Raw genomic sequence first — 27,777 nt, forward strand, 5'->3', positions numbered from 1 at the left:
GATTCATAGTAGTTATCTAGGTAGTTACCATGTTCAAGGTAGTTTTAGGCATGTTTCAAGAAGTGGCCCATGATCTAGAAGTTATAGGGTAGTTCCTATAACTACCTCAATCATGGACGACATGGGGAGTGAGGTAGTTACCACTAGGTCCTATAAATAGGACCGTAGTTCATGAAGCAAGATAGAAGAAAAATACACTTGGGAATATCTTGTAAGTGTTCTATGTCAATCATCTTGTTTTAAATACTACATCGATTTTCTTGATCGAAAGGACTCTTTTTTACTTGCATCGTAGTATTATGTTTTTATCATTTCCTTGCTCCTCCATCCCCAACATTTGTGGTATCAGAGCTAAGTTTCAATCTGAACTGGGCGTTATGACTTTCAATGGCAACTCCATGTCTCAACCCCTTATTCCCATCTTCTTGGGCAAATGCTATGAACTTTGGAGTATCAAGATGAAGACTCTATTTAAGTCTCAAGATCTTTGGGACTTAATAGAGAATAAATATGTGGATCCAGATGACGAAATCAGGTTAAGGGAGAATATAAAGAAGGACTCAAAGGTATTGTTCTTCATTCAATAAATTATACATGAGACAATCTTCTTAAGAATTGCAGCAGCGACAACCTCAAAGCAAACTTGGTTGATACTTCAAAATGAATTTTAAGGCTCATCAAGGGTAATTACGATAAAACTTCAAACCCTTCGTCGTGAGTTTGAAATTTTGTTCATAAAAATCAATGAATCGGTACATGATTTTCTTTCTCGAGTGACTAAAATTGTTAGTCAAATGAAATCTTATGGTGAACATCTTCCTGATCATATAATTATTGTAAAAGTTTTGAGAAGTTTAACTATAAAATTTGATCATGTTGTTGTCGTAATTGAGGAGTCAAAGGATTTATCTATATTTTCATTTGATGAACTAATGGGTTCCTTACAAGCACATGAAGCAAGGTTGAACAGATCACTTGAAAAAAGTAAAGAAAAAGTGTTTTAGGTTAAGGGGGAGTCTTTTACTTCAAAAGAAGATAAAAAATCAACAGGAAGAGGATATGGCAGAGGAGGATTTCGTGGTAGAGGAAATGAAAGAGGAAGAGGAAAAGGATACTTTGATGGGCATGATGAACAAAGACAATCAAATTATGATAAAAAAAATTACAAGAGTGGAATTAATAACACTATTATAAAAAGTTTCGTCACAAGAAGGCAAATTGCTAGAAAAGAGAAAAGCAAGCAAGCTATGGGGAGGAAAATGAAGAAAATAGTAAGTTGTTTATGATTTATTCATAAGTTAATAATATCTCAAATGATATTTAGTTTCTGGATAGTGGATGTTCTAATCATATGTCAAGCATAAGATAAATGTTTAGAGATATTAATGAAATTCATAAGTTAAAGTTAGACTTGGAGATAATAAGCAATTTCAGGTGGAAGGGAAAGGAACAATTGAGGTGAAGACAAATCAAGGGAAGGTAAAATACCTTGATAATATTTTCTTTGTTCCTACTTTATTACATAACTTGTTGAGTATTGGACAATTGATAGATGATGAATATTCAGTTATATTTGATGATGGTTCATACACTATTAAGGATAAAAAATCTAGTTTGATTACAGTAAATATTTGTATGACATAAGATGTTTCCACTTGATGTTTCAAATATTGAAAAGTATGCTTTTGTTATAACTCAAAAGAATGAGTCTAATTTATGACATTTAAGATATGGACACTTTAACATTAAGGGTTTAAGGTTGTTAAATAAAAAAGGAATAGTTTTTGGATTGCCTAAAATTAAGACACTTGATATATATGAAGGATGCATTTATGGAAACAAAGTAAAAAAACTATTTCCTATTGGAAAAGCATGAAGAGCATCTAATTGTCTTGAATTAATTCATGCTGATTTATGTGGACCTATGAATACAAAATCATTTGGTGGAAGTCAATATTTTCTATTGTTTACTGATGATTATAGTCGTATGAGTTGGGTATGTTTTCTGAAACTAAAATCTGAAACATTTGATAATTTTTAAAAATTCAAGACACTTGTATAAAGACAAAGTGGTAGATACATAAAGACACTTCGAACAGATAAAGATGATGAATTTTTATCTAATGAATTTAGTTCTTTTTGTGAAGAAAATGGTATTCGTAGAGAATTGACAGCACCATATACACCAGAGCAAAATGGTATATCTGAATGTAAGAATCGAACTGTCGTTGAAATGACATGAAGTTTACTTAAAGGAAAACATCTTCCAAATCAGTTGGGTAGAAGCAGTTGCAACAACAATTTATTTGTTGAATATTTTACCAATAAAGGTTGTTATGAATAAAACACCTTTTGAGGCTTGGTAGGATATGAAACCAAGGGTAAGCCATCTAAAAATTTTTGGATGTATTACTTATGTTTGATGAATTCACAAAATCATCACAAACTTGATGAAAAATCTGAAAAATACATCTTAATTGGTTATTCCTTACAATCCAAAGCATATCGATTATTTAATCCAGTTAGTGGCAAAGTTATTATTAGTAGAAATGTTGTGTTTGATGAAAATGTAAGTTGAAATTAGGAGACCAATAAAGGTAGAACAAAAATTCAGATTCCAGTAGAACTAGACACTCCGCAGAATCAAATGATAAATCCTGCTCCAAAATGTTCATCGCCAACCTCACCCAATAGTAGTTCAAATTCTGATTCCTCAAATCAAACCCCTCCAAGAAATTTCAGATCACTAAAAGAAATTTATGACTCAACATTTACTTTATTTATTTCAGATCCTATAGCTTTTGAGGAAGCAGTTGAAAAAAAGGAATGACAAAAAGCAATAAAGGAGGAAATCAAGTCAATTGAGAAGAATGAAACTTGGGAGCTAATGGATCTACCAAAAGAAAAGAAAACTATTGGATTAAAATGGGTGTTCAAAACAAAGTTTAATGCAGATGGAAATATCCAAAAGCATAAGACTCAACTTATAGCAAAAGGATATTCACAACAATAAGGTATTGATTTTGATGATACTTTTTCTCCAATTGCTAGATTCGATATGATAAGGATATTCACAAAAGCATAAGACTCACTTGAGTTAGCATGTTTATCAATTTGATATGAAATCTACATTTTTAAATGATGATTTACATAACGAGATTTTTGTTACTCAACCTGAAGATTTTTTGGTTAAAAGACATGAAGAAAAAGTGTATAAGCTAAGAAAAGCTCTCTATGAGCTTAAACAAGCTCCAAGGATATGGTACAGTAAAATTGATTATTATTTTCGTCAAAATAGATTTCAGAGGAGCAATAATGAACCTACTCTTTATCTAAAGAAGGAAGGTGAACATAATATTCTAATGATTTGTCTTTATGTTGATGATATTATATATATGGGTTCATCTAACTCTTTTATAGTAGAATTTAAAAAGTGTATGATGAATAAGTTTGAAATGTCAGATCTAGGTTTACTATATTATTTTCTTGGGTTGAAAGTGAAGCAATGATTAGATGAAATATTTATTTCACAAAGAAAGTATGCAATGTATCTACTCAAAAAATCTAATATGATTAATTGCAAAGCTGCAGCAACACCTATGGATGTAAATGAGAAACTAAAACTTGAAGATGGTACATGTCTAACAAATGCAAGATACTACAAAAGTTTAGTTGGAGGTTTGATTTATCTAACTCATACTCGACCAGATATTATCTTCTTTATTGGTGTAGTATCTAGGTTTATGCATAGCCCAAGCAAATATCATCTCAGAGCTATTAAAATAATTCTGCATTATATTGCTGGAACTGCGGATTATGGTATTTGGTATTCTCATAATTTTAAATGTAAATTATTTGATTTCACTGATAGTGATTGGGCAGGAACTTTAGATGATAGAAAGAGTACTTTAAGTACTATTTTTAGCCTCGGATCAAGAGCTATATCTTGGAGTTCAAATAAACAAGCAACAACTGCGTTGTCGACATCGGAAGCAGAATATGTAGCCGCAACATCAGTAGCCTATCAAGCAATATGGCTTAGAAGACTTCTTGAAGATCTTCATCAAGAACAAAAAGAAGTGATAGAAATATTTTGTGACAACAAAGCCACAATTTCAATGATGAAGAATCTAACATTTCATAGAAGAACGAAGCATATAGAGATACGCTATCATTTCATCCGGGATCTTGTTGTAAGTGGAGCCGTATCAATGAAATATTGTGGAACAAATGAACAAGTTGCGGATATCTTCACCAAGTTACTTCCAATTCAAAAGCATGTTTATTTCATATCGTAAATTGGTGTATGTAACTATGAATCAAGGGGGAGTATTGAGAATTGATTCATAGTAGTTATCTAGGTAGTTACCATGTTTAGGGTAGTTTTAGGCATGTTTCAAGAAGTGGCCCATAATCTAGAAGTTATAGGGTAGTTCCTATAACTACCTCAATCATGGGTGACATGGGGAGTGAGGTAGTTACCACTAGGTCCTATAAATAGGACCGTAGTTCATGAAGCAAGATAGAAGAAGAATACACTTGGGAATATCTTGTAAGTGTTCTATGTCAATCATCTTGTTTTAAATACTACATCGATTTTCTTGATCGAAAGGATTTTTTTTACTTGCATCATAGTATTCTATTTTTATCATTTCCTTACTCCTCCATCCCCAATAGGATCACCATCCAATTATCTTAACTTAATGGATATTGGATCCCCATCCAATAACTATTGTAAGCCCTATTGGGTCTCACTCAATGAATCCAATAAAATAGAAATTTATTAGATATCTCATATCCAATCCTTTACTCATCGTGTTGTCCACCATATGTGCATGACTCTCTAGGCCCAATTGTGTATGACCCTTTATGCCCAATACCAAGTTGATCGCGAGTTACACTTATTAGAACTCCTTCTGACTCAGTGAATTATTACCCTCATAATAATTCACTCAACTCATCGACTATAGACGTACTAAACCATTACGCCATAGTATTTAAACAGTATAAGGGGATATAATCTATTGAACTTACCTGCACTTAGTTTTCGTGTATCTATAGTCCATCATCCATCTAATATCCCAGAAATTATATATTGGGCATAGAGCTATTAAGCTCATACGAAATCTATCTGAGTCTCATTCTAATCGAATTCTCCTAGAGAACTCATTCTCTCTCAATCTGAATCTCAGTTTATCAGATTTATCATGATTTGATTAACCCTAGCTAGGGATTTGCTTAAGTGAGAGCATATGAGATATTCATATCATAATATCGAGAGTAGATGATTCTTTATTTGCTAGTCATAGGTGCCTTACAAGTCAATCACGTGAGTGATGACATGTGTGACATAATACACATTCTTTTTACTCATTATATTTTAATATTTTATCACTTTATATTGCTTATATATATATATATATATATATATTGTGATGTCCATGGATCTGTGTAATGAGAATCAGATCATGATAATGAGACCTTAAATAATCGTGATCATAGGTTACTCGAGAAGAACATCGAGATAACCAAACAGACTGATATGTTGTATACTCGTCCATATAATGGAGGCAGCTAGTCTCATAGCTACTCATGTAGGGACACTAGGGCCATAGTACGAGTGCTTATTGGAGAATGAGTTCATTGATTGATCCGCTCACGGAATGCTGGATGATTAATGATATCTCATTATCAAACAGCACTTCTGTTATCCCTGTGGTGTACTTGGTTCTTAGAGTTGAGACACCAATGATGTCCTGTGTGAGTACTTCATTCTTTGATACAGACTTATAGGCCTGAAAGTTTTAGATCTAGCACAACCGGTCATCGGGAGTGACAACCAACTTTACGAGGACTACTGAGTATCGATAGAGAATCTTTCACTCTCGGTGTCATGAGAGGAATGTCCCATGTGTTCTTGCTCAAATAAGTCCCTAGCTATGGTCATTTGGATTGAGAGAGAAAGAGTTCTCCGGGACAATCCGATTAGAGCGAGACTCAAGTATAAACCACATGGGTATGATAGCACCATGCTCAGTATATGGTCTCTGGGACATTAGATGGATGAGGGACTATAGATGCACGGTAATTGAGGATAGACATGTTCAATGGATTGGATTCTCCTATATCGTTTTGGGACTATGGCGAAGTGGTATAGTACGACCGCAATCGATGAGTCAAGTGAATTATTATGTGTAACTGTTATTATTAAATATTTAATTTAATAATAATATAACTATTCTCATTATGATTCATAATTCATTATCATGAATTTCTTCATTTATTATGATTTAAATGATTTCAGTTTTTTATTCTTTATGCATGAAACCGTTATTATTAAATTGAATATTTAATATCATTAAAGTTCTTAATTATGGTCCAAACGTTATAAATTTGAATTAATTCTTGAACGTTATGATTTGGTGATAATAAATGTTCTTGATGGGAGAACATCTATATATATGAGAATTTTGGTCCTTGGGCTCAATTATCTCTTTGAAGCGAAAGGCTTTCCTACACAATCTAAAGCGAGAGTTTTGAGCCGAGAAGTACCAAAGTTCAAGAAGAAACCTCTACAGAAATTCTTGGCGACAATGGCTGGAGGTACGCTATTTTATTTCCGCATCAGTTTTTATTGTGTTTCTATTATAATGATTTAGAAACACAAGTTGGTTTCAGTGATTTCTTATATTTGGTATCAGAGCCTTTTGACCTCTACCTTCATACGAAAGAGTTTTCATTTTTTATGCCATGAAAATGATTTGATTTTGGTTTCTTCTTGAAAACTTCTTGATATATTTTTTGAAAATCATGAGGAAATATCATTTTCAATATTTTAGTTGGTAAAATGCTCATATTATATATGCATATTTAGTTATATTAAATTATGCTTATGAGCAAATTTTTTATGTTTAAAATGTCTAGTGATCCATATAATCTTAATTAATTAAGAATTAGCCACAACATCCTTAATTAATTAAAATTATATATAAAGTTAAAATAAGGATCACATAAGTAATTACACATCATATTGTGATTGATTATATTTCGTATAATAATTGTTATCCCACATTATCTTTTATTATATTTAATATAATTAATCAGGATAAAATATCAGATTATTTTCATAATTTACCCATAGGGATTATGAATTAGAATATAATTTGATAGTTTTATCATAAAGACCATATGAATCTATTTGAATTAAGAATTTAACTCACAGACAATTTTTATGTCATTAGATTTTTTTTTTTTTGCATGTGAAACATTGGTAAAACATGTAATTTAGTATATTAAACTTCAAATTTTGACATAAACATGTTTCACGTTTGGTTGGATCCAAAGTTAAACACTTCCTCTAATTCATCTTATCTTTTATAGATCCTTAAGGACCATGTTTTGAAAGGGTTTGACCAATTGACTCCGGTATGATAAACACATAAAAGGATCTACTTAAAACTATAACTAAAGATTTATACGCTAGCATCACTCCAAGGAGGTTTTGATTGATTTGTCGAGAACGACAAAAAAAAGAAAAAGAAAAGAATTAACATCGTCATTAGCCTTTCAAATTTGTGTTTGTAAGCGAGATAAGAACAAAAAGATGTAGGAAAAAAGATCTAACTCAATGCAATAATAACAGATCACAGTCTTACAGACTCTATTAATCCATAAATTGCACAAAGGTAAAAACACCTAATGCGTGAAGAAATAAACTGAAGTAAATGTCTAATTTGCCATGACAGATGGAATTAGACATCTCGTGCTTCAGACAGACCAAATGACAAGTCACCCCGCATTAGTAATTTAGTACACATCAATCATCTGCGTTAGTAATTTAGTACCAGCTTTTGATTGAGCAAAAGTGCTTTTACCATCACCTCAACTCGCTGACCACAAAATACACTTCCAGGTTCCCAGTGGCAACAAGTTTCAATCACAAGAAAAGAAAGAAATAAGAACTAGAAAGCATATACTCCCAAACTTGAAGGCACTAGGGCTGTTAGGTTTACGAGGCCTTCCACCAGAGAATATATCCCCACTGAAGGGTTCATTCACTGGGGAAGAATCAAAGAGTGCCAGAAATGAAATTGGAGAGACTTTGCTATTATATTAGTGGTCTACAGTTTACATGACTATATATTACAGGAAATATGGAAAGAAATAAAAGAATGAGAGCTACGAGGGAAAGCATGATAACCAACAGAGCCATAGCCTTGCAAGTTGCCACATACAGAAATATCATGAAAGAATCTACTCATCAAATTGGATACTCAGATTCATCTAAAATTGCAGCCTGGTTAAAGAAAAGGCAAGATGTCCCATAAAACCGCCAGAACTAATATGAGAATTCATGTCCGCGTATTGATATATACTTCTTCACCCATATGGCGATATCATCAGCACAGGCTAGTGCCTGAGGTGTCCTGAGGAGCATGTCCAGTGTGGCAAACTCATGAACTGCATCCTTGTATTCTAGGACTGGTGCATCAACATTCACCTTTCGGAGCGCCTCGGAGTATGCAATTGCTCGATCCCTCATCCAGTCATGTTCTGCAACCACAGTGAGGGTTGGAGGCATGCATTTCAATGGTGGTCCCCACCCAGAAACAACAGGGTTTGCAGCCGGATGGTCTAAACTGAACTCCTCCTCGGGTAAGAACAACTTCCAAGCAAGCAAGCACAAGGCCTTGTCATAGAAGTAAGAGTTTGCTAGTTTTATTTCCGATCGTGTGGGTGCACTTCCAGTGAAGAAGGGATACATCAGGACCTGGGCAACAACCTTAACTGGCTCTGCAAGTTTTCCGGCTTCAACTGCCTTTCGAGCCACAAAATCAGCAATATTAGCACCGCAGCTCACACCAAGAAGAACACATCTGTTTCAACAAAAATGAAAATAGATTATGTCACCTAGGTCAATGATACAGATTATCATACAAAAATAAGCCCAGAAGAATGAGGAACCAAAACTCTTTGATAGCATAAAATGCAATAGCCATTGTTTAACTATGAAGTCGAAGCGTCACTAAAGAATAACGGTCATCATATCAATTGAGGTGGGCCAGCAATTTTAGTGGATAATTTTAAGATGACCGATATGTATCAGCTGCAGGTGAAAATCAGAAACTTCTAGACAAAAATCTAAATCCAAAGCAGCATAGTGCTGCAACAGCTAAAAATACTAAAATATAAAAGGGCAACAAAGATACAGAAACCAGGAAACCACATAACTATGAGATGAACACAAATTCGTTACACAAGTACAAATCTGAACTTGCTGAACTTTTTATGATATGGTTCTTCCCAACATGAAAAAAGCGGATGGATGCCAGACACACATATGGTTCTCATCGAACAGTGCAAAAAATTACAAAAAGCATGGTAATATCATGTAGAACTGAATAAACAACATTTTGATACATGCCTTTTAAAATTGTCAGTTTTGGAAATGCCACCAGCTTGGCAATCCACCTGAGTCATCCTACCCGCTTTCTTGATCCTACTGCCTGGCATTCCTACCATGACCTAAATCTAATGACCAACAAATATTGTAATTCCAAATGTTGATACATAATAACTGCTGAACAAGTTTCGATTTTAGGTCATTGGAGGGTGGGCCTTAGTACAACGGTAAGATCGCTCTTTTGCGACCTAGGAGACTAGTGTTCGTACCATGGAAATAGTTTCTAAATAAATAATTAGAGATAAGACCGTGTATATCGACTTTCCTTAAACTCCTTATTGGTGAAAGCGTCATGCACTAGTACAGTCAGCTACTTAGGTAATTTGAAAAATGTACTCCTCAATAGCATTCACAATTCTCAGTCATCAATAACCCAAAAATGCCCCAAAATATTACTCAATGCCCAGAAATTGATGATCGGATTTACTCGAATTTATGTTAAATAATCCTCGCCCCAAAAAATCACAGAGTAATAACAGTGCTCAATGCCATTTATTCACATCTGTGTTGAAGTTTACAAATAGATCGCAACTGCATACAGAGTAAAAAAGATTGAAGACAGAAATCTGCTGGACCAATGTCCCAATAGAGAAAAAAACCCATGAAATTAGAGATTAAAGATAGATGAGAGTAAACAACATGTAGAGGAGATAAAAGGGCAATAAGCCCAACCAAATCTTCTTCTCTTCAACTTAAAGTTATGTATAGTGTTCAAAATTTGTCTGTTAGACTGCCGAACATCCTCACCATGTAAAGCCTTAACCAACTCTTTTTCTAACTCAATCTAAAAATCCAATGATGGCTTCAAAAGAAAGTAAACCAGCCAGCCAAAGGTTGTCATATTTGATAACAGTATGTCAGTTAGAGCTTCTGGTATTCCTTTCAGTCTAACAAACCAATCTAATGTGATCTAAGTGTTGTGCATTTGTGAAACTAACAATGCTTTATGAATCTTGAGTGTTAGGCAGTTAAGAAACAGCATATGCAAAAAGCTTGGATTATCAAAATGAGAATGTTGAGATAGATGTGTGAAGTTACTAGGAAAAATAGGAAAAGAAATACTTTTATTTGTGAACAACTAGATATCGCTTCGATAAAGGATAAAATGAGAGAAAATCGTTTAATATGATATAGGTCTATGCTTAGGAGACCTCCGGATGTTGTAATCAAAAGAGGTAAAATAATTAATATAGTGTTATGAGAAGAGGTAGAAGAAGACATAAAAAGACCTTAATAGAAACCAAAAATAAAGATTTAAGTACTTTGAACTTAACTAAATATATGACTCTTTACCGATCTAAACGGCAACAAAAGATCCATATAGCCGACCCCAAATAGTTGGGACTTACGGCTTTGTTGTTGTTGCTGTAGAGCAATCCAATGTCTTAATTGAAGAATAACTAAAACTAATACTTAAACTTGAAAAAGATGATAGCAATACTAAGAAGCTTATGACTTTACCCAAAAGTCTCTCATATATGTGCTAATTAAAAAAACTAGGAAGGTAAATAAATGTTGTACCTAATGGCTTGGTCTATCTCTATGAATCATGGATCCTCGACCAACTTTCACAACAATAGAGCCACCTCTATATCCTTTTCAGCCCGTTCATGAAAGTCTTCTCCAATAAGTTGTACTTTCTAAGTTGAATACAAGATATTCACCTTAATCTTTTTCTCTAAGTTACACATCTCCAAAATCCAATCAATCTCAAGCACAAATCATTTGACCATTCACTAATACTTTTTGTCCAAAGTTTCTTGTCACACTTCAAACTAAAAGCTTGGGCAATATCTTCCAAATAATTGCATCTTCTTAGCCACCTTTCTTTTTTATTCTCAGATCGAATCCTACTATAGATCTCAGTTCTGATTAAGCTCATATCAGCTCTATGCAGATGCAAAATGTTCAGCGGAGGCATTGATCAGCACATCATCATTAAGCAATCAACTTTAACAATTTAGACAATGTATTAATATAAACCCACAACAGATATTCTTCCAATTTGTCTAGATGAGCTATGTTGAAACTGATGTGTAATACTTTTGCAATGATCAATGTTATGTGTCTACTCTGTAATATGCACTACAACACAGATAACTTAAAGAGCTAACTAAGCAACTCTACCACAAAAATATCCAACTGAAAACTCAATTAATATGCAACATTGAATAAGATCGCTTCCAAATATGCAATGGAAGGATCCATATAGCCGACTTCGTCGAGTGACTGCATTTGACAGCATGCCAATTGACTTATTCTGCACTATTTCCTAAAGATCTGCAAGACTTTAGCAGTAAACCATCCAAGCCCGAGCATACAACTCAATATAATTGGAAGTATATATAGAGATAGGTAGGATAGCGATGAAATGATCACCTGGAAGGATCACCGTGAGCTGCCAACCACGGCTCAACTGATGACGCCCCCAAGGCATCGGCAATCTGCGACTTGCTGATGTCCCCACCGCCACCTCCCTTTGCGCGCCCCATCGACTTAATGCAGCCAGCCAGATTCGCTTGCTTTCCCAACCAATACAGCACCTTCAGCCCATCCTCGAAAGCCGCAGGGTACCGGCTCTCCGGCGCCAGCCTATACCCGACGGCGATCACGATCACATCCAGCAGCTTGGCGACTCTCCTGCAGAAGAAATCGTTGGCCGCCGACGTATTGCTCCCGGAGACGAACCCGCCCCCGTGGAACTGCAGGACCACAGGCAGTTTCCGAGGCCCGGCCGACCGGCGACGCGCGTCGGCCACGGAGGGGAGGTATCCCCCGTAGGCACCGCCGTTGTCGCGGGGGGCGCGGTCGAGGGAGGAGTCTGGGAGGAAGAGGCGGAGGGAGAGGGAGGTGAGGGGGTCGACGTGGATGTCCTTGGTGGCGACGCCGTCTGGGCCGAAGGACGGGTTGGCGGGAACGGCGGACTCGTCGGGGCGGGAGGTGATGCCGAAGGGGCTGGTCGCGCCCTCAATCGCCGCCTGGTGGAGCAATTGGAGCTTGTGCTTGAGGAGGATCTTGAAGATGATGCTGTAGAGTTTCACGGCCACGCTCGGCATCGCTGCTACCTACCCAGCGATCTCTTCCGATGCTGATGTTCGCATTAGTCGATCGATTAGGGATCGAGGGAGAGAGAGAGAGAGAGAGAGAGAGAGAGAGAGAGCGAGAGAGAAAGAGGGAGAGCCGGCAATGGCTGTGAATATTACTGGAGGAGGAAGACGGGCGGAAAGGGCGAAGGAAGGAAGGAAGGAAGGAGAAATGGAAAGCATTACGGCACTTTAACATTTCTTTTAAATATTATTTTAAAGAGAAAAATCAGATGAAAAAGTCTTTTGGTCAAAATAAAAGAAAATTGATTTAAATAAAATATTTTTTGGAAAAGAAAAAAAGATCAATTTTCATTTTCATAAATATTTTTTTAAAAAAAGGATCAAATTTTGTCTTATCTTTTGTTATGATAAGAAAAATGAGAAGATTAAGATCTGTATGAAAATAATGTATTATAAGTCTTTAATTATATGGAAATCAATGTTTTACATGCATTCCTTTGTCATGTGAGATATTATGCTCCAAACTTTATATGCTGCATTATCAATGAACAAGAAATCATTTTTAACATATCACTAATTTCTCCCTAAAAAATAATGAAAAAGTATTTTGTATGCCAAATTTATAAGACACAATCTCCTAATTATTATTTTTCCCCCTTTTCTGATTCAGTAATTGCATCAAGTGGTAATTTCATTGCTACAATTTTTCAGGTAGACAAATACTAATCAGATATTGTTTATATTAATCGGAACAAATACTACGTTGAATAGAATCAGTCAACTAGGTTGAATTTAAAGGTTCAACTTCAAACCCCCTACGTCGGTCCAACATGGCCAGCTTGACCTCCTTAATGATGTTATCAACAAGGCCTTGAATCTTGATGCTCGGTACAGTTCAAAAACAAAAACAAGAATTGATATCATCCTCCACAACTTTGAAGTTGTAAGTTCCATGATTTATGTTTTTGTTTTTCCCTATCTTCAGCAACAAGTCCAGTGGCAACAACTTTGAAGTTAGCATATGGGTCAACATGAGCATGCCCTTTAAAGTCAACTTGTTTCTAGAAACATATTTTTTCTAGAAACTATAAAGTATGCAACAAAATTGCTTACACTCTGTGCCTTCACATCAATAAGCCATGAGGTCAAACTTGGCCAATTCCTACTGATAAACTCAAGAGTAGTTGACTTTTTCTGGTGGACAAAGTCGGGTGATTCGTTTACCAATTTAGATAGATATCATGGAGCTAACCAGTCAATGGAATACCATGAGATCACAGAAGCTGTACGCGTAAACTCAATTGCCACAGGAGACTCAACAATAACTCAACTCAGCAAATTTGCCATGAAAAATATCACAATTAAATTATAACAAATTCTTTGTAAGTTGTCAAGGATACAAAAGTTTAGAATCATTGCTCACTATTCAGATACAAGAATACAAAAATGTGGCCCGATCTAAAAGATTCAGGCACAAAAACTTTGCAGCTACTGTTCATGTCTGATGCTGGTCATCCTCATCACTACCGCTTTCGTCTTCTCCGTACACCATTTCATCGATTTCTTCATCTTCGTCATCGTCTTCTTCGGCATCAACATTATCTTCATCTTCATCTAGCATTTTGTCACCTTCACCATGACGCTCATCCATGGATGCTTTCATTCCAGCAGCTTTATCGATCTGAAACAGAATCAACCATGTTAGCAGAACCTAACAGTTCGCATAGTTTATATAATGAGTACGGTACCACCTACCTGTGTCATGATCAGTTGAAATCTACCAGATAGCTTTAATAAAGGTTCAATAGCCGCACATTTCAATTTTATCATCTGCCACAGAAAATACAATACCATGTAAGACGACAATGGACAACCAACAGATGACTATGTGATTTGAGTATAGCTTTGCAGTTTATAGTAAGGTGATTACATAAATGAAGATGCTATAAGATTTTCAAGTTCAAATTTAAAATAATCTGATTTAAAATAAAAAAATAAAAGGAAAAATGACAGAATTATGAATGCATATAAACAATTTACAACCTAAGAGGTAAACCACATAGGCTTGTATGCAAGGAACAAATCAACAGGAAAATAATATGCAAGATTGCATCTGGGTATACCTTGTGTAGACCGTCAAGCATTTGGACTGATGAATCTTGAGATATGATAAATTGACCATGGTTGACTAGAATGTAATATATCCACGGAAAAATATGCTTGGAACTGACTGAACTGTTGAAGAAAAATTAAGTTGTTTATTAGGCATCAGCATTGCGATAAAATTTAATCCAGTGATACAATTCTACAAGCAGCAGTGCGACAGAAATATTGAAAAAGGTTAGACTATAAGCTGGGGTGGATGCTGACAGACTAGCAGAAGTCAGTTATAGATGATGTAGATGACACTTTCTCGGATTAAGGAACAAATCAGTTGGCACTTGACAGTGATTGCAGCCTAAGTAGTTGGCATGGAAAAAATAATAGCACCTTCAGAAGTGTGTACCATACAGGAATATTTCTTGAGGTACTAATTCTGTTTTCTACGATTGATTTATGATAACTGTTGTGTTTAAAGTTTCCCAAATTTAGATCGACTGGTTGTACAATTAGATTAATAGAAGTCATAATATCTATCCGAAGTACATAAATTAGATTTTATTGCTGGTTAAAATTATGAAGCTAGTGGATTGTGTGACTGATGCTGGAGGCTCTGGAATGTGGGGCAATTCTAGCATATTTTTACAGCCCGACCCAACCAGAATCCAACCAAAAATCTCTCTAAGTTTCCTTTTCAAGTACCTGTAACCAGGATCGTGATTTAGTGATATTACCACAAGTAACTTCTCAAATAGTCATCTATATACTTTTAGGCATTTGATGAGACTCATCATAGTTACCAATTTTTGGTGCCATATAATTCCTGTGAAATTCTGAGAAGATCTAACAGTGTTAATAAGGATAAAACTTAGCCACCATAAACCCAAGATTAATGACAAGACACCACCTCAAGGCAACCAACTATATTGAGTGATAAGGCCGTCACCAGGACCAGAAAGGGGGGCCAACCTATTTAGAACCAAGAATGAACCTCCAGTTTATATGACATGTTATGTGCGGACTTGCCTTTGGAGTTGAGTCCAACCAAAGGGTAAAATAATAATCTTCAATATCATTTGTTTTAGGGTTTTAAGAGAAGGATAGGACTCACACAACCTGATGTTCTACTGTTTCTTTTGCTGTCTCCACTGAATGGGAGGTTAGGGGAGGGCAGAAGATCATGCCAAAGCCAAGAGAGAGCACAAGATCGAGCCCCAAGCTAGAAAAGAGAATTCTAAGGTCATGGAAGCTCTATCTATATGCAGTATTTTTTACCTCAATAAAGCAGCACACCAGTCAATTTGCCACATTGCATAGCATGGACACTAGCACATAGTGTTCCAGAGACTTGTTGGCATGGGAAGTTGTCATCAAAATTTAAATCCTACCTAGAAATATCTGTTATTCTGAATTCTTAATTGTCATGATGCAAAAACAAGGCCCACAATAAAAGGGTGACAACTAAGATGAAGTTAGGCTATCAGGAAATTTTCTAAATGATAAAATAATGTATATTGTTAATCAATGGAAAACAGGACTTGGGACTGAAGCACAACTATTGTGCATGTGACTATGCAAAGGTTTCTTGACATATATAATATAGTAAAAAGGCAAGAAAGCAATTTTACTCCATAGTTTAACCTCTATATTGCAATATAACCCAAAAACTATGAAGCTACCCAGCCCTAACAGTCCTAGCCCAGCTTTTCAGGGTAAAATAAATTCGACCAAGATTTCAGTTGGGGTTTAGTTTGTCAAATTCTGTTGAGTCATTAATAAAGAAAGCTGGTAATGGTTAACCCTTAATCTAATCCAACCCACCTTGGTTGCACGCTGTTCAGGAGCTCAACTGACCGCCCGTCCCATCCAACTTAACTAAAAGGGATTTAGTGACCGAAGCTCTCATAAGGGCTCGCTCTGGTATGTAGAAGGTAAAAGGGCAAACATGACAAGGCATATTCTCCATATAGCTTAGAGGAGGTATGATATTTGAATCAATCAATACTGAACTCAATATTTTTGCCTTATATGGTTAGGATTGCATATGCGTAGACATTGATATTAGAACAATAATCTTAAGAGAGTTACAAAACCACCCCATTTCTCAATCCATATTTAGAAATGTTCATAAGAATTTAAAACAAACATAACTCAGGGGCAACTGCCTAGTAATTACAAATCATTTTATGGATGGGAAATCACCGAATCTGATTCTTGGAATAGAACCCCCAAATTCAAGCATAAAAAATACAAGAATAAAGTCATTAACGGTTGCTATAAATTCATTAACAGTTATTATATAAGTAAAAGTTTTCATACCTTTTTTTCAAAGCAGATATGAGGACTTCTAGAGATTTGCAAGCATCAATGGAGCTCATGGATAAGATATGCGCCCTTATCTACTCATATGAGAAAGACACAATCAGCTTTTACAGCTAGATAATCTCAATACAGCATACACGGCTATTTTTTATCAATAATTTACTTGTTAAATCTTATGACTAACCATATTAGAGACACAAACCTTCTTAGGAGGCATATTTACATCAACTGATATTTTCCCCCCACTATATATATCCAGAACAGTATTAGTAGGACTACTGGCATGATCTTTTGTCCTGAGATCAACCTTTTCGGTGACAATCCCCAATGCCTTTAGTCTATCCTCTATGCATATAGTACCATCCTCTTCCATTCTTTGCAGAACCACTGCACCAGTGAACAAATTTAGATTTGGACTTACAGATGAAAATTTGATTTTGGAAGTTAAATGCAAAAGCCAACCAACATGAGAGCTTGACTATAACCGAACAAAGCATTTAATCTCATTTCATAAGATGTTAATGGAATCATAATTCATATTAAAAATTAGTACTTCAACCAATATTAAAAATATTAATGAGTCCTGAATTTATGCATTTAAAGAAAAAGTAATGTATTGATAAAAAGAGACAAAAGGTCAAACTTCTATGTTTCTATCATTGCCGAGCAAATGACTATGAAGTTCCATGGAAAAATGAAGAGAAAACAATGAGAAGCTTTATCTTGGTTTTTTCTTCCAATGAGAGACTTTGAACAAGAGGCATCTGATGAATTGAATTCAATGTGCTGAAAATCTGTTCCAGTACTACAAACAAAATAAAATAATTTTATGTTATTCAATGCTTTCTTTGCTTTTAACCTCTAGCTCAACTTGCTTTCTTCCATTATTAATAAAAAAATTTGCTAGGAAGAACATAAACTTCTATCCAAAAAATAAAGAAAGAAGGTTTGCTATGTTCGAAGTGATGCCTCTATATTGTGTTTCTTCAATTGGAAGAAGTGAAACAACCTCGAAAACAATAAGCTGGTAAATAAAATTCTAGTTGAAGTGTTATGATTGCATAGATGAATAAAGAGAACATCCAACCATAAAACTTATGGGCATACAAGCATGTTTATTTATAAGACTATTATGTAATGATGTGGCCCACCTTCCTTCAACTCTGGACTACATATGATATTGCAAGCCGAGCCAACCTTTCTTGGGCCTAAATCAAGCTTTCCAAAAATGGCTTTCCAATAGTCATAAATGTCTATCATTAAGGAGTGCTCATTGAACATGGCCCACACCTTTTCCACCACACAATTGCTAGACACGACGCTTATATCACATTGAGTCAGCTACAGACACCGGTCCATCTCATCAATATCAAGCCCTACTAGTGCTGTCTCATGCATTGACCATGACTCGCTCAGAAGCTACGTCTCTCATGACATATGCAAAAGATCCACAGAACTTGGATATCATTCTCAAGTCAGATAGGGAGTTTAGCAGCTCCCTAATAACTCACTGATGAGGGACTGCAATGAAAAAATAGAACACCGACAGCACGAGAAAATATACGCCAAGACTGCTCCGTCACAAGGAGTTTTTGTTTCTATAATGTTTTAGCTAGTAATTTGGGAATAGTTACTAGAATACTATAAATAACAGGCCTCTATCAGTCCTAAAACATGTTAGACAATCTTTTATTTTTCTGTAATTCTACAGTAAAAAATAATTCTGTAGGGGCTTCTATTATTCCTTGAAATGAAGTAGCATCTACCGTCATTCCTAATAACCATGTTACGTAAGAACTAATTAGCCTTATGTAGAAATATACGGTTGATAGACAGCATGATAACTTTGTATAACATTTATGAAGCAACTGCATATCCGATCACAATATCATGCAAGCCACAGATGTCAGATATGATGTTGCATCTTGTTCTATATATTCTCAAACTGATGGCAGGACACTATTCAACTACATCAAACTCTATATGCAATGTTTTATACACCTTTGCCATATACTACACTTAATAAAAGAATCTTTCAACATCTGCATGTTTGATCTTTCCCATGAATTAATTTGCTAAAGATAAGCCATGATGTTGTGTAGTCATTCCTCCAAAATGAGACAATAACTTACTGAAACTAAACTATCATCGGTTCATCACCATGATCATCAAAGAATTCCGAGTAGGAATCAGGATACTATATTGAGGAGGCTCAGAAAAAAGAATCCAAACTATATGATCGTCCTTTGATGTAATGACAGACACATATCCCAAGGCAAATTTTACAATGGAGAAAATAGACCACATAAGCAGTTTGCAACCGCAAGAGTTGATGCGATCTAAGTTCATTAAACCAAGGAACACTAGTGGAGCTAAAAGTAGTATCAGAAAACAAGTGGACGATTTGGCAAAAAACTGTTTTGAGTATTAGCAATAACAACAACAATCCTACTGACTTAATTATGGTTATTCTTCCAGGTCTTCACTATGCATTTCAATAAATAAATATATGTAATTTCACTACCATTCTCAACACTATAAAAAAGTATTACCTTTTCTATGTGCAGACCGAGCCTTGTTCTTATTGATAATTGGATCAACCTCCACATTCTTGATATCTGTAATCAATTTTGTCACATTGTGCTTTCTTTTCTTATCCTGTGCATATAGTTTCGGAACTGGAAGAATAGCATCTTCTGCATTTGCTCGATCAAGTGCAGTCACCATTTCTGCTACAGATACAAATTTAGCACCTCTAGAAGATATAAAAATAGTACAAAAAAGAATTCAATAGTGAAAAAAAAAACAAGTAATATCATTTCATCAGGCATTAAAATATGGAACTACGATACTACTGATTTGCGACAAACATTGTTCATGTTTTTAAGCTAAAAGTATTCATCGTATAATAACATAGGCCCTTTTAGGTAATATGTATAGCATACCTTTCATGTCCATAGTTTGTCCTTTCTGAGAGATCGAAAAACTGTCAATTGGTATAAGAACACCGCCTTTGAAGTCACCTAATTTTATGTCAACACCATACTGTACCAAGAGTTTCTGAAATGATGGCTTTACCAGTGAACCATAAGCAACAAATACTTGCCCAGAAGCAGGTTTGGGTACGTCTAGAAGTTTTGCAGAATATATTGCCACATCAAATTTCTTTTTTGACTCCAGAAAAACTGAGATTCTTGTAGGTTGACAATTGCCCAATTCCTCAATGCTACTTCCGTACCAAAAATAACAGACACCCATTTCTGAGATGGCCAAAACAGATAGTCCCTCTCCATCCTTGCCATCATTATCTAACTTTTTGCAATCAAGAAAAATGGCTGGATGATCCATTGAGAGGATACAGATGGCAGATTGCTTTTTACCACCGCCCACTTTCCATATGGCAACATGTCTCTCACCAACTCCAGATGTCACAATGTATTGGCCATCTTCACTGAAAATCATGCATCGAACAGCCACCTAAACAACTTTGTGGTGTTTAGTCAAGTTGATTAAAATGACAAACAAGGCATATAATGAGGATGAAATGAAAGAAGGAAAGAAAATAAAGGACATGGAATAAAAGAAAGGATGATCCACGTTGCAAGAGTATAACATACCGGATGTCCAGGAAACTTCTGTATCTTTTTGTTATCTGAGCAATTGAAAGTTTTCAACTGACCAGCAGCAGTGGCCAATATTTTACCATCTGAAAATGAAAACATAAGCTCAGTTATATATATATAAATATCATTTATTTTCATTAAAAGGAAATAGAGACTAGGTTATCTGTCATGTCCATAAAGCTTAATGATGGTGCATTTGTTTCAAATATGCCTTCAGAATAAATGAAGGACGTTTATTCTTGTAAAGCCTCGTATACCCATGAATATTGACCACCACAAAAGCATAGAATCAGGAATGAAATGTCCTTTAACATACTGCATAAAGTACATGAATATTGATCCTTGAATTGTGTTCATAAACAACAATCCACTAACTGGTCATAGATTACAGTATATCAATCCACAAATAGTAGTAATCTCACCAAATTAGCATGTAATATACTTTCCCTAAATAAAATTATGCACAAGACTGCTGTTCACCACCTCAGAATTAAATGTTACTTTAAAAAGAGAAATGAAACTATGCAGATATAATGGCAAATTTACCTTAGGTTTCATTCCAATAAATTATGTGAAAACAGGATTTAAAGGCCATCTCAAAAGAACCATGGGCATCATGATCAGTTTCTAAATTATGTGTTGCCAACACACCAACTTGATACCATTTGTTGGTTCGAAAGTAGATGCAACTTGATAACACTTACAATAAAGAAAGTTTCTGGCAAAATAATGTCTCCATTTTTCCACTTCAAATTGCATTTGATAAATGGAGGAATGTAGTCCAAAAATAGAACACCTCGAACTTCATACTACCTCAAAATGGTACTTTAGATAGAGATAAGAATATGCAGATATGGCAAATGTGCATTAATTTCAATATCAAAAGAATATAAAACTAATTTAATTATGTGAAGAGAACATCTTGGTTTCCGAGAGCCACTTAAAGTGCACCCTGAGCATCATGATCAACTTTTGAACTATATGTTGACAATATACAAACTTAATTAACATTTGTTGGTTTGAAACAGTTGCAGCTTAATAACAGTTATTGGCAGGCCAGTGCAAAAGTTTTTGACAAAATGCCGACCATAATTCATATAATGAACTAACTCTTCGAAGTGCATATTTTAATTGAAAGAAATGTCATTTGCAGCTCCTACCTAGATACTCGAGAATTATGAACTACTATCTAATCAAATGGCTGGTTAAATTAATGATGATAACACCAGTTATTTTCACAGTATCTAGCTTCTTTTTTTAATGCCTTGAAACAAGTCCATATGGCTTCCAATAAATTAATTATAGAGAATCAACAAATTTAGCTTGACAAAGATTAATTAATTACACAAGGGAAGAGACAACAATAGCTACAAAAGGTGCTGGTTGGTTGATGGCCTATAACTGAACTTTTTCAAGAAATTTATGAACGGTGGGGTTTCTGCGCATTGTAAAGTATATTCCGTTCTTCATACAATATGCAGCTTAAACATGAAATAATGTAGTCTCCCACATTTCAGGCACTAGTTACCACCAGAGAAACTGATGCAGAGTCCAAATGGCTAAATTTCACTAGACGAGAAGCATCTACAAGCAGTTTGTAGGTAAATACTAGGAGTACTTTCTTAAGTCTCAATAACCTGGAACACTTTCTGAAGTGTCAATATCCTACGAATTCTTTCCAAAATGTCAATATTCTAGATTGAGAGTTCCGACAACTAGAGGCAAAATGAATGTGATAACATGCTAATGGTATAGTTAAGAAAAAATAACATCTGTGCCACAACATAAAATCATATTCTTGGATGCAATACACGACCTTCCCCAATCTATGATGAACATACACACTAATATAAAGCCATAACTAAAACCAGGATAAACAAACCAAAAGCATTCAGCTTCAATATACAAAACCTTACCAGCAGAAACTGACACAGAAGATATTGGTTTTGTAAATGCTCTAAATCTGCCTAGTATGTTCCCTGTTGATGTATCAATCTGGCAAACCATACCATCAACACCTGTTGTGTATACATATCGACGAAGCATGGAATAAGAAACAGCAGTAACACCCCTGCCATTTATCAAATTCTGCCATTAAGCCTAAAGTCATAGAATTTATGCAAGAAGAAAAATTCATATGAAAGGAACAAAGAAAATTAGATCCTTTTATACAAAGAACTGTATCTGAAAATGTCACAGAATAAAGAATCATAATTGGGAAAATAACACTTATAATAACATCCCTAGTTCAACATATAACTCACTTTGCCAATTTAGAAATGAGTTAGTTGAAAGCTATACTTTGTCTTATGCAAACTGTGATCAGAAATGATCCAACTAGAGTTCACTTATCAGTGTATCATGCAAAAGATATGTTTCTTCAAAGATTTGTGAAATGAAGTCACAGTACCAATCTCATTAGAAGATTCAACTATATTAAACCATGAACATCAAAAAAGGACCTCCATTTCTGCCAGCAGATTTAAATTGTGAATTATAATGAATGTCATAAATTTCGGCAGAACAACTTCTCTCCAGAGAAAAGGATTAACTCAATTAATTGACTGTTTTCAGGTGAGCCACAAAAAGGAATCTGGAAATCTATGGAATTCTCAAGGAGAGTTCTCAAGATAGAGCAAAGAGTATATACAGGATTCATTCTACCTAGTCAAGATCAAAAGGAGATATATTCACAAGCATGGTGAAAAGCAAATTTAGTCCAATTGAGTGTTGAGAAGAAAAGTTACAATAACATAGAGAGAGAGAGAGAGAGAGAGAGAGAAAAAAAAGATAAATGAGTGTTATGCAGAATGCATGGGCATAACCCTCCAAGACAGCAGTGTGGGGGTCCTGAAAAAGCTGATTATCAATTGATGCAAAAGATGGAATGCTTGTTCTCATTGTTAATAAAGAATCATACGACAGAGTGGGAAAACAGCAACAGACTATAACGAAGGTTCAATGACCAGGTAATATAGATTTCAAGGTGCAAACTAATTTATCATAGGAGAAGACAAGTGAGGTAACACAGAATCTGATCATCTAATGATATTACACTGATCATGTAATAAAACTTAGAACTATGAAAAATGTGGAATTTTTAGAAGAAGATGAATATGTAAATTTACATAATGCCATCAATCTTGGTTCAGTAACATATATTTTTCCCTCCACAAACCAAACTAATTTACACAAAAAAACCAGCATATTCCAAGTCAACCTAGTATAGTACTTTGGATGTAAACCTCACCCAGGATGACAGTCGCTGACTTTCCACCTCAATTGACCAGCAGAAACATCCAGTGCCAGAACATCACCATTGCCCGTTCCCAAGACCAAAATAGAATTTCCTGGTTTTTTTTTCCTCTTGCAAGGCAGAAATCAAAGAGACATCAATACGCGCAGAATCACCAGCAGACGCCAAATATATCAATAAATTCATAACTTTAAGGCTTTTTTCTTTTTGGTAACGACGAGAAGAAAAAAAACCTTTTTTTCTAGTTGAACCCATTTCATGCAAGTATAGTCGAGAGAAAGGTGCCCGCTTTTCCGCTGCGACAGCAAGCTCGAAGCATCAGACGGTGCAATATCGGAAAACTCGGTCTGCAACTGACCCTTTATGGTGTCCCATATCTGCAGCCAAAATTCAAGTCTAAAAACGGTAAACACGAACCGAATTTCAAATTGTTACCACCTAAATCGGCCAAAACATCGAGGGATCGGACAACCTTAATTCGACCGTCACCGGAAGTGATGGCGAAGAAGTCCAAAGAGGGGCTGAAGGATGCGAGGAGGTCTCTGTTGTTGGGAAAGCTCATGCTCATCTTGAAGCGGTAGAGAGCGATCGGGTCGTGTCGACAAACTATGAGGAATCCGAGGAAGCTGAGGAGGAGGAGCCACGGAAACCCTAGTAAAACCCTAGCTTGCTGACTATGAGACGGGAAGAGGAGGAGCCGCCCAAACCCTAGTGGAAGTAAAGGCGGCCCACAAACAGGCGTTAATGGCGCGGTCATCGCTTCGGCCCATTATGTGTGGCCTAGCCCAGGCTCAATGTAAATGGGCCCTTCGTACAAAGACCATTGAGGTCGCAGGCCCGAGCACAAGTAAGCTTCCACGGACTGAGGCTTAATGTATTGAATGAATCCAGATCGAGAACACAGGTTAGAGATTCATCTGCTTCCTCATATCCTAAAGGAATCAGCATATGCATGCACTGTCTTGGCTTTTTGTTGCTGTGTACAATCTGATGAGAACACAACCAGCTGCTGGTTTTGTTCTGATGAAGCCTCTCACCGAACTCACGAGCAAACAAAGTGAAGTTTATCCGCCATGGGAAGTGTGTCAACTTTCTTCACCTTCAGCAGCAGCAGTAGCAGCCTTAGCATGTGCAGTAGAGGCGGGCGTCTCATACTACAGACAGATCCTCGCTGCTGGGCAGCACCCCCCATCCACCAATACAAAGAACATGCAGCAGCGCACGTTATTAATCGTGTGGCTTCCGAAGCCGTCTCGTGATCCCCAGATCCGGACAAACCTCAGTCACGGGCTTCATGTTGCACCAGCACTACATATCTCCGGTACTGCGTCTTGTGGTGGCAATCCAACCCGAGGAGCAAAGAGGGAGAGAGCGAGAGAGAGAGCGCGCGATGGAGTTGAAGCTTAGGGCTGTGGTGGTCGCAATGGCGATGGTTCTCCTAATGGTGGCGGCATCCACCACGAAGGCGGCGGACCAGAGCCTGTGCAAGATGACCCAGGAGGGGCTGGCGGCGTGCAAGCCGTGCATCGCGATGGTGAAGCCGGAGGAGAAGCCGAGCGAGGCCTGCTGCGCGGCGTTGAAGCAGGCCGACCTGCCGTGCCTTTGTTCCTACAAGAACTCCGATCTACTGCCCTACCTCGGCATCGACCCCAAGCAGGCCATGCAGCTCCCCGCCAAGTGCAACATCGCTCCTCCCCAGCCATGCTGAGAAGAGACGCTGCGCCTGCTCTTTCCTTTTGTGTGCTTGGTGGTGTAGTGGTTGAAGAAGACATGCAAGTGTTGTTGTAGGTGGCGTAACTGTGTCCTTTTTCCCTTCATTCCTTCTTCTCACAACTCCATGTTTCCCGTCATGTTATCAGTAATAAACTACATCTACATGCACTAAAATGGTATTCATCTTCTGGTGTTTGACAATCTGAATTCTGACCACGGTTCCGTGGACAAGAAAGTCAATGGCAGAGATTTCCTACCAGAAACATTCCTTTATATACACACATAAATATTTCCAATTACAGCCATGGAATGGAATTTTATACTCTGTGTTACAGATCATGATCTGAAACTCCTTTAATGGTAAGGAATTCACAGTAGAGAATAAGTTTGTTCTATATAAGCCTATATAGAAGGCATCTACTTACTGCATCTCTCCTCACATTCATCATCTCGTATCACGCTTCATGTCTGAACAAAGAAAGGATACTGAAGGAGGAAGGAGGAAGTAACGATGGGGTGGCAGAACAGAGACAGAGAGAGAGAGGAAAAAGCTCTTGGACTGCCAAGTCCAGAGAACATATTGTTCGAATTCGACGCTACCAAGGAGTCATCACCCTTGCAAAAGAAATCTCCAAGACATGCTTTTGCTCCTGGTGAGATGATGGTGGGCAGAAAAACTGAGCAAAGTTGAATGCATTGTTCGATCATTTCTTCCTCACGTAGGATGCATTATATTCCCTGTAAGAGGTGAGCCATCTCACAGGATCAGGCTTGCAACCACTGATGCATTGAGCAAATGATGAATATGTTCTTCTCTTTTGTGAGTACAGGTGACTTTATTCGTTTTCATTTTTTTGTATAACAGGGAAACAGACCTGTAAAGATTTATATTGGAGATTCTAAGCTTATTCCCAGCTTGAGATCACCTGCCTTTTCATATACATGCCAGTAGAATATGTAGGTAGTTCCAATTGAGACAACAAATTATTCACTCTTTCTTTGTTTTATGCTTTTATCTCTAACTCTGGAATGTTGCAGGAATAGGAATTTGGGCTTCAGAAGAAATCAGCAGACGTGAGAGTCTGTAAATGTCTCTATGACAAGCAAAAACCTTGGTCCACAATGGCCATTTGGTCATAGTTACTGTGGTAACTATCACCAAATGTAAATGTCTTCAAGATTTTTTTTCTAGTATTTTTCTCTCTTGAACGTAAATAGTGACGTTAAGGTTACATTCATTGATCCTTCCCAGATTTCATATTAATGGGAGTCTCATGCATTGGATACACCCTTTTTTTTAAGGTAAATAGTGATGGTAGGTTTTAAACCCACCAATTAAGCTAGTTAACATTAAAATTTATTAGATAAAATTTTAAATTTTAAATTTTTATTAAGAAGTTACTATTATATGATCAATATTTGAAGTGTAAAAAAATTATTAGATATGGTTTCAAACTCTTTCTTAAGTAAATGAGTCAAATTTATAATATTTTATGTGTAGAAGTATCATATAAGATTTTGTATCCTCATTGTTGATAAGTTTGATACACCACCACAATGGTGAGTCCTTATTGTTCAATAACATGCTTCTTTTAGCTTCAATATAAAATAGTTTCTTCAATAATTCTTCTTGTCTTTTATTCTTTCCAACATTGTATCAGAGCAAGTGAGATGAGCGAGACTCCATGGTCATCGAAGCTTGCCATTCACTACATCCTTTGCCTTTACAGAGCAAAGAAGGGGGAAACTCTTTCCTGTCGGACTCGCTTCCCTGTCGGGCTCCCCTCTCTGTCCATTGTACGGTCGTTCGTTGTATGGCGCATGACGCTTTCGCTACTACCCCAGCCGCTGCTGTGACCACACCCGACGTCGCCATCAGGTGCATTCACAACAACGAGGGCCTGATTTGGTGCGGCCAGCTACTCGCCCTCGGTAGTAGATCCCTCTCCAACCCCTGCCCGCTCCTTCCCTCTTCTCCTCCATACGGCCTTCTTCTTCACTGGTGCTGCCTACACTGACCCCAGACTCGGGTTGTCCATCGCTGTAGCATCGTCTTCATTAGGCTATGATATTCATCAATCGCAGCCCGTTGCCTCGCTATTAACTATCGATCCTCAACTCCTACTGAGAGCTAATCACTATAGATTTCTCTACCAAATCATTGCAGATTCCTCCTGTTGCAGCTTCCTCCTCTACTGCAGCATCGTTACAGCTTCCTCCTCTACTGCAGCTTCCGTTGCAGCTTCCTCCTGC

General features: G+C 36.5%; 3 protein-coding genes across 4 annotated transcripts; 1 reads left to right on the forward strand and 2 right to left on the reverse strand.

Moving 5' to 3' along the window:
* Nucleotides 1-8,085: 8,085 nt before the first annotated feature.
* LOC103981788 (probable carboxylesterase 16) lies at nt 8,086-12,710 on the reverse strand. Its single transcript, XM_009398528.3, has 2 exons — nt 11,843-12,710; nt 8,086-8,876 (listed from the first exon to the last, which is right to left on the reverse strand). The coding sequence occupies exons 1-2, from the start codon at nt 12,517-12,519 to the stop codon at nt 8,339-8,341; spliced, it is 1,215 nt and encodes a 404-aa protein (XP_009396803.2). The 5' UTR covers nt 12,520-12,710; the 3' UTR covers nt 8,086-8,338.
* Nucleotides 12,711-13,836: 1,126 nt separating this feature from the next.
* Nucleotides 13,837-24,505, reverse strand: LOC103981786 (uncharacterized). Of its 2 annotated transcripts, none has more exons than XM_009398526.3 (12): nt 24,284-24,505; nt 24,045-24,188; nt 23,806-23,921; nt 22,472-22,626; nt 20,550-20,638; nt 19,878-20,409; nt 19,485-19,664; nt 17,135-17,319; nt 16,930-17,009; nt 14,634-14,745; nt 14,266-14,340; nt 13,837-14,191 (listed from the first exon to the last, which is right to left on the reverse strand). In XM_009398526.3, exons 1-12 carry the CDS (start codon nt 24,377-24,379, stop codon nt 14,006-14,008), a joined length of 1,950 nt encoding a protein of 649 aa, XP_009396801.2. In that variant the 5' UTR covers nt 24,380-24,505; the 3' UTR covers nt 13,837-14,005. The 2 variants fall into 2 exon arrangements, with proteins under 2 accessions (XP_009396801.2, XP_009396802.2); XM_009398527.3 differs by having other exon boundaries at nt 19,485-19,661; nt 24,284-24,504.
* A 696-nt stretch (nt 24,506-25,201) lies between these two features.
* LOC135636376 (putative lipid-transfer protein DIR1) lies at nt 25,202-25,519 on the forward strand. Its single transcript, XM_065148063.1, has one exon. The coding sequence runs from the start codon at nt 25,202-25,204 to the stop codon at nt 25,517-25,519; it is 318 nt and encodes a 105-aa protein (XP_065004135.1).
* The last annotated feature ends 2,258 nt before the right edge of the window (nt 25,520-27,777 follow it).

This window comes from Musa acuminata, chromosome BXJ3-4 (genome assembly GCF_036884655.1).
Source record: "Musa acuminata AAA Group cultivar baxijiao chromosome BXJ3-4, Cavendish_Baxijiao_AAA, whole genome shotgun sequence".
NCBI classification, from domain to species: Eukaryota; Viridiplantae; Streptophyta; class Magnoliopsida; order Zingiberales; family Musaceae; genus Musa; species Musa acuminata.

Bases quoted from the DNA above. Each gene is read 5' to 3' on its own strand.
- LOC135636376 (XM_065148063.1), top strand. From the start codon at position 25,202: ATGGAGTTGAAGCTTAGGGCTGTGGTGGTCGCAATGGCGATGGTTCTC.
- LOC103981788 (XM_009398528.3), bottom strand. From the start codon at position 12,519: ATGCCGAGCGTGGCCGTGAAACTCTACAGCATCATCTTCAAGATCCTC. The intron at 8,877-11,842 runs GTGATCATTTCA...TTGTTGAAACAG, and splicing joins GCTCACGGTGATCCTTCCAG to ATGTGTTCTTCTTGGTGTGA.
- LOC103981786 (XM_009398526.3), bottom strand. From the start codon at position 24,379: ATGAGCATGAGCTTTCCCAACAACAGAGACCTCCTCGCATCCTTCAGC. The intron at 17,010-17,134 runs GTTTGTGTCTCT...TCATATGAGTAG, and splicing joins TAAATATGCCTCCTAAGAAG to ATAAGGGCGCATATCTTATC. The intron at 14,192-14,265 runs GTAGGTGGTACC...ATTCTGTTTCAG, and splicing joins TTCAACTGATCATGACACAG to ATCGATAAAGCTGCTGGAAT.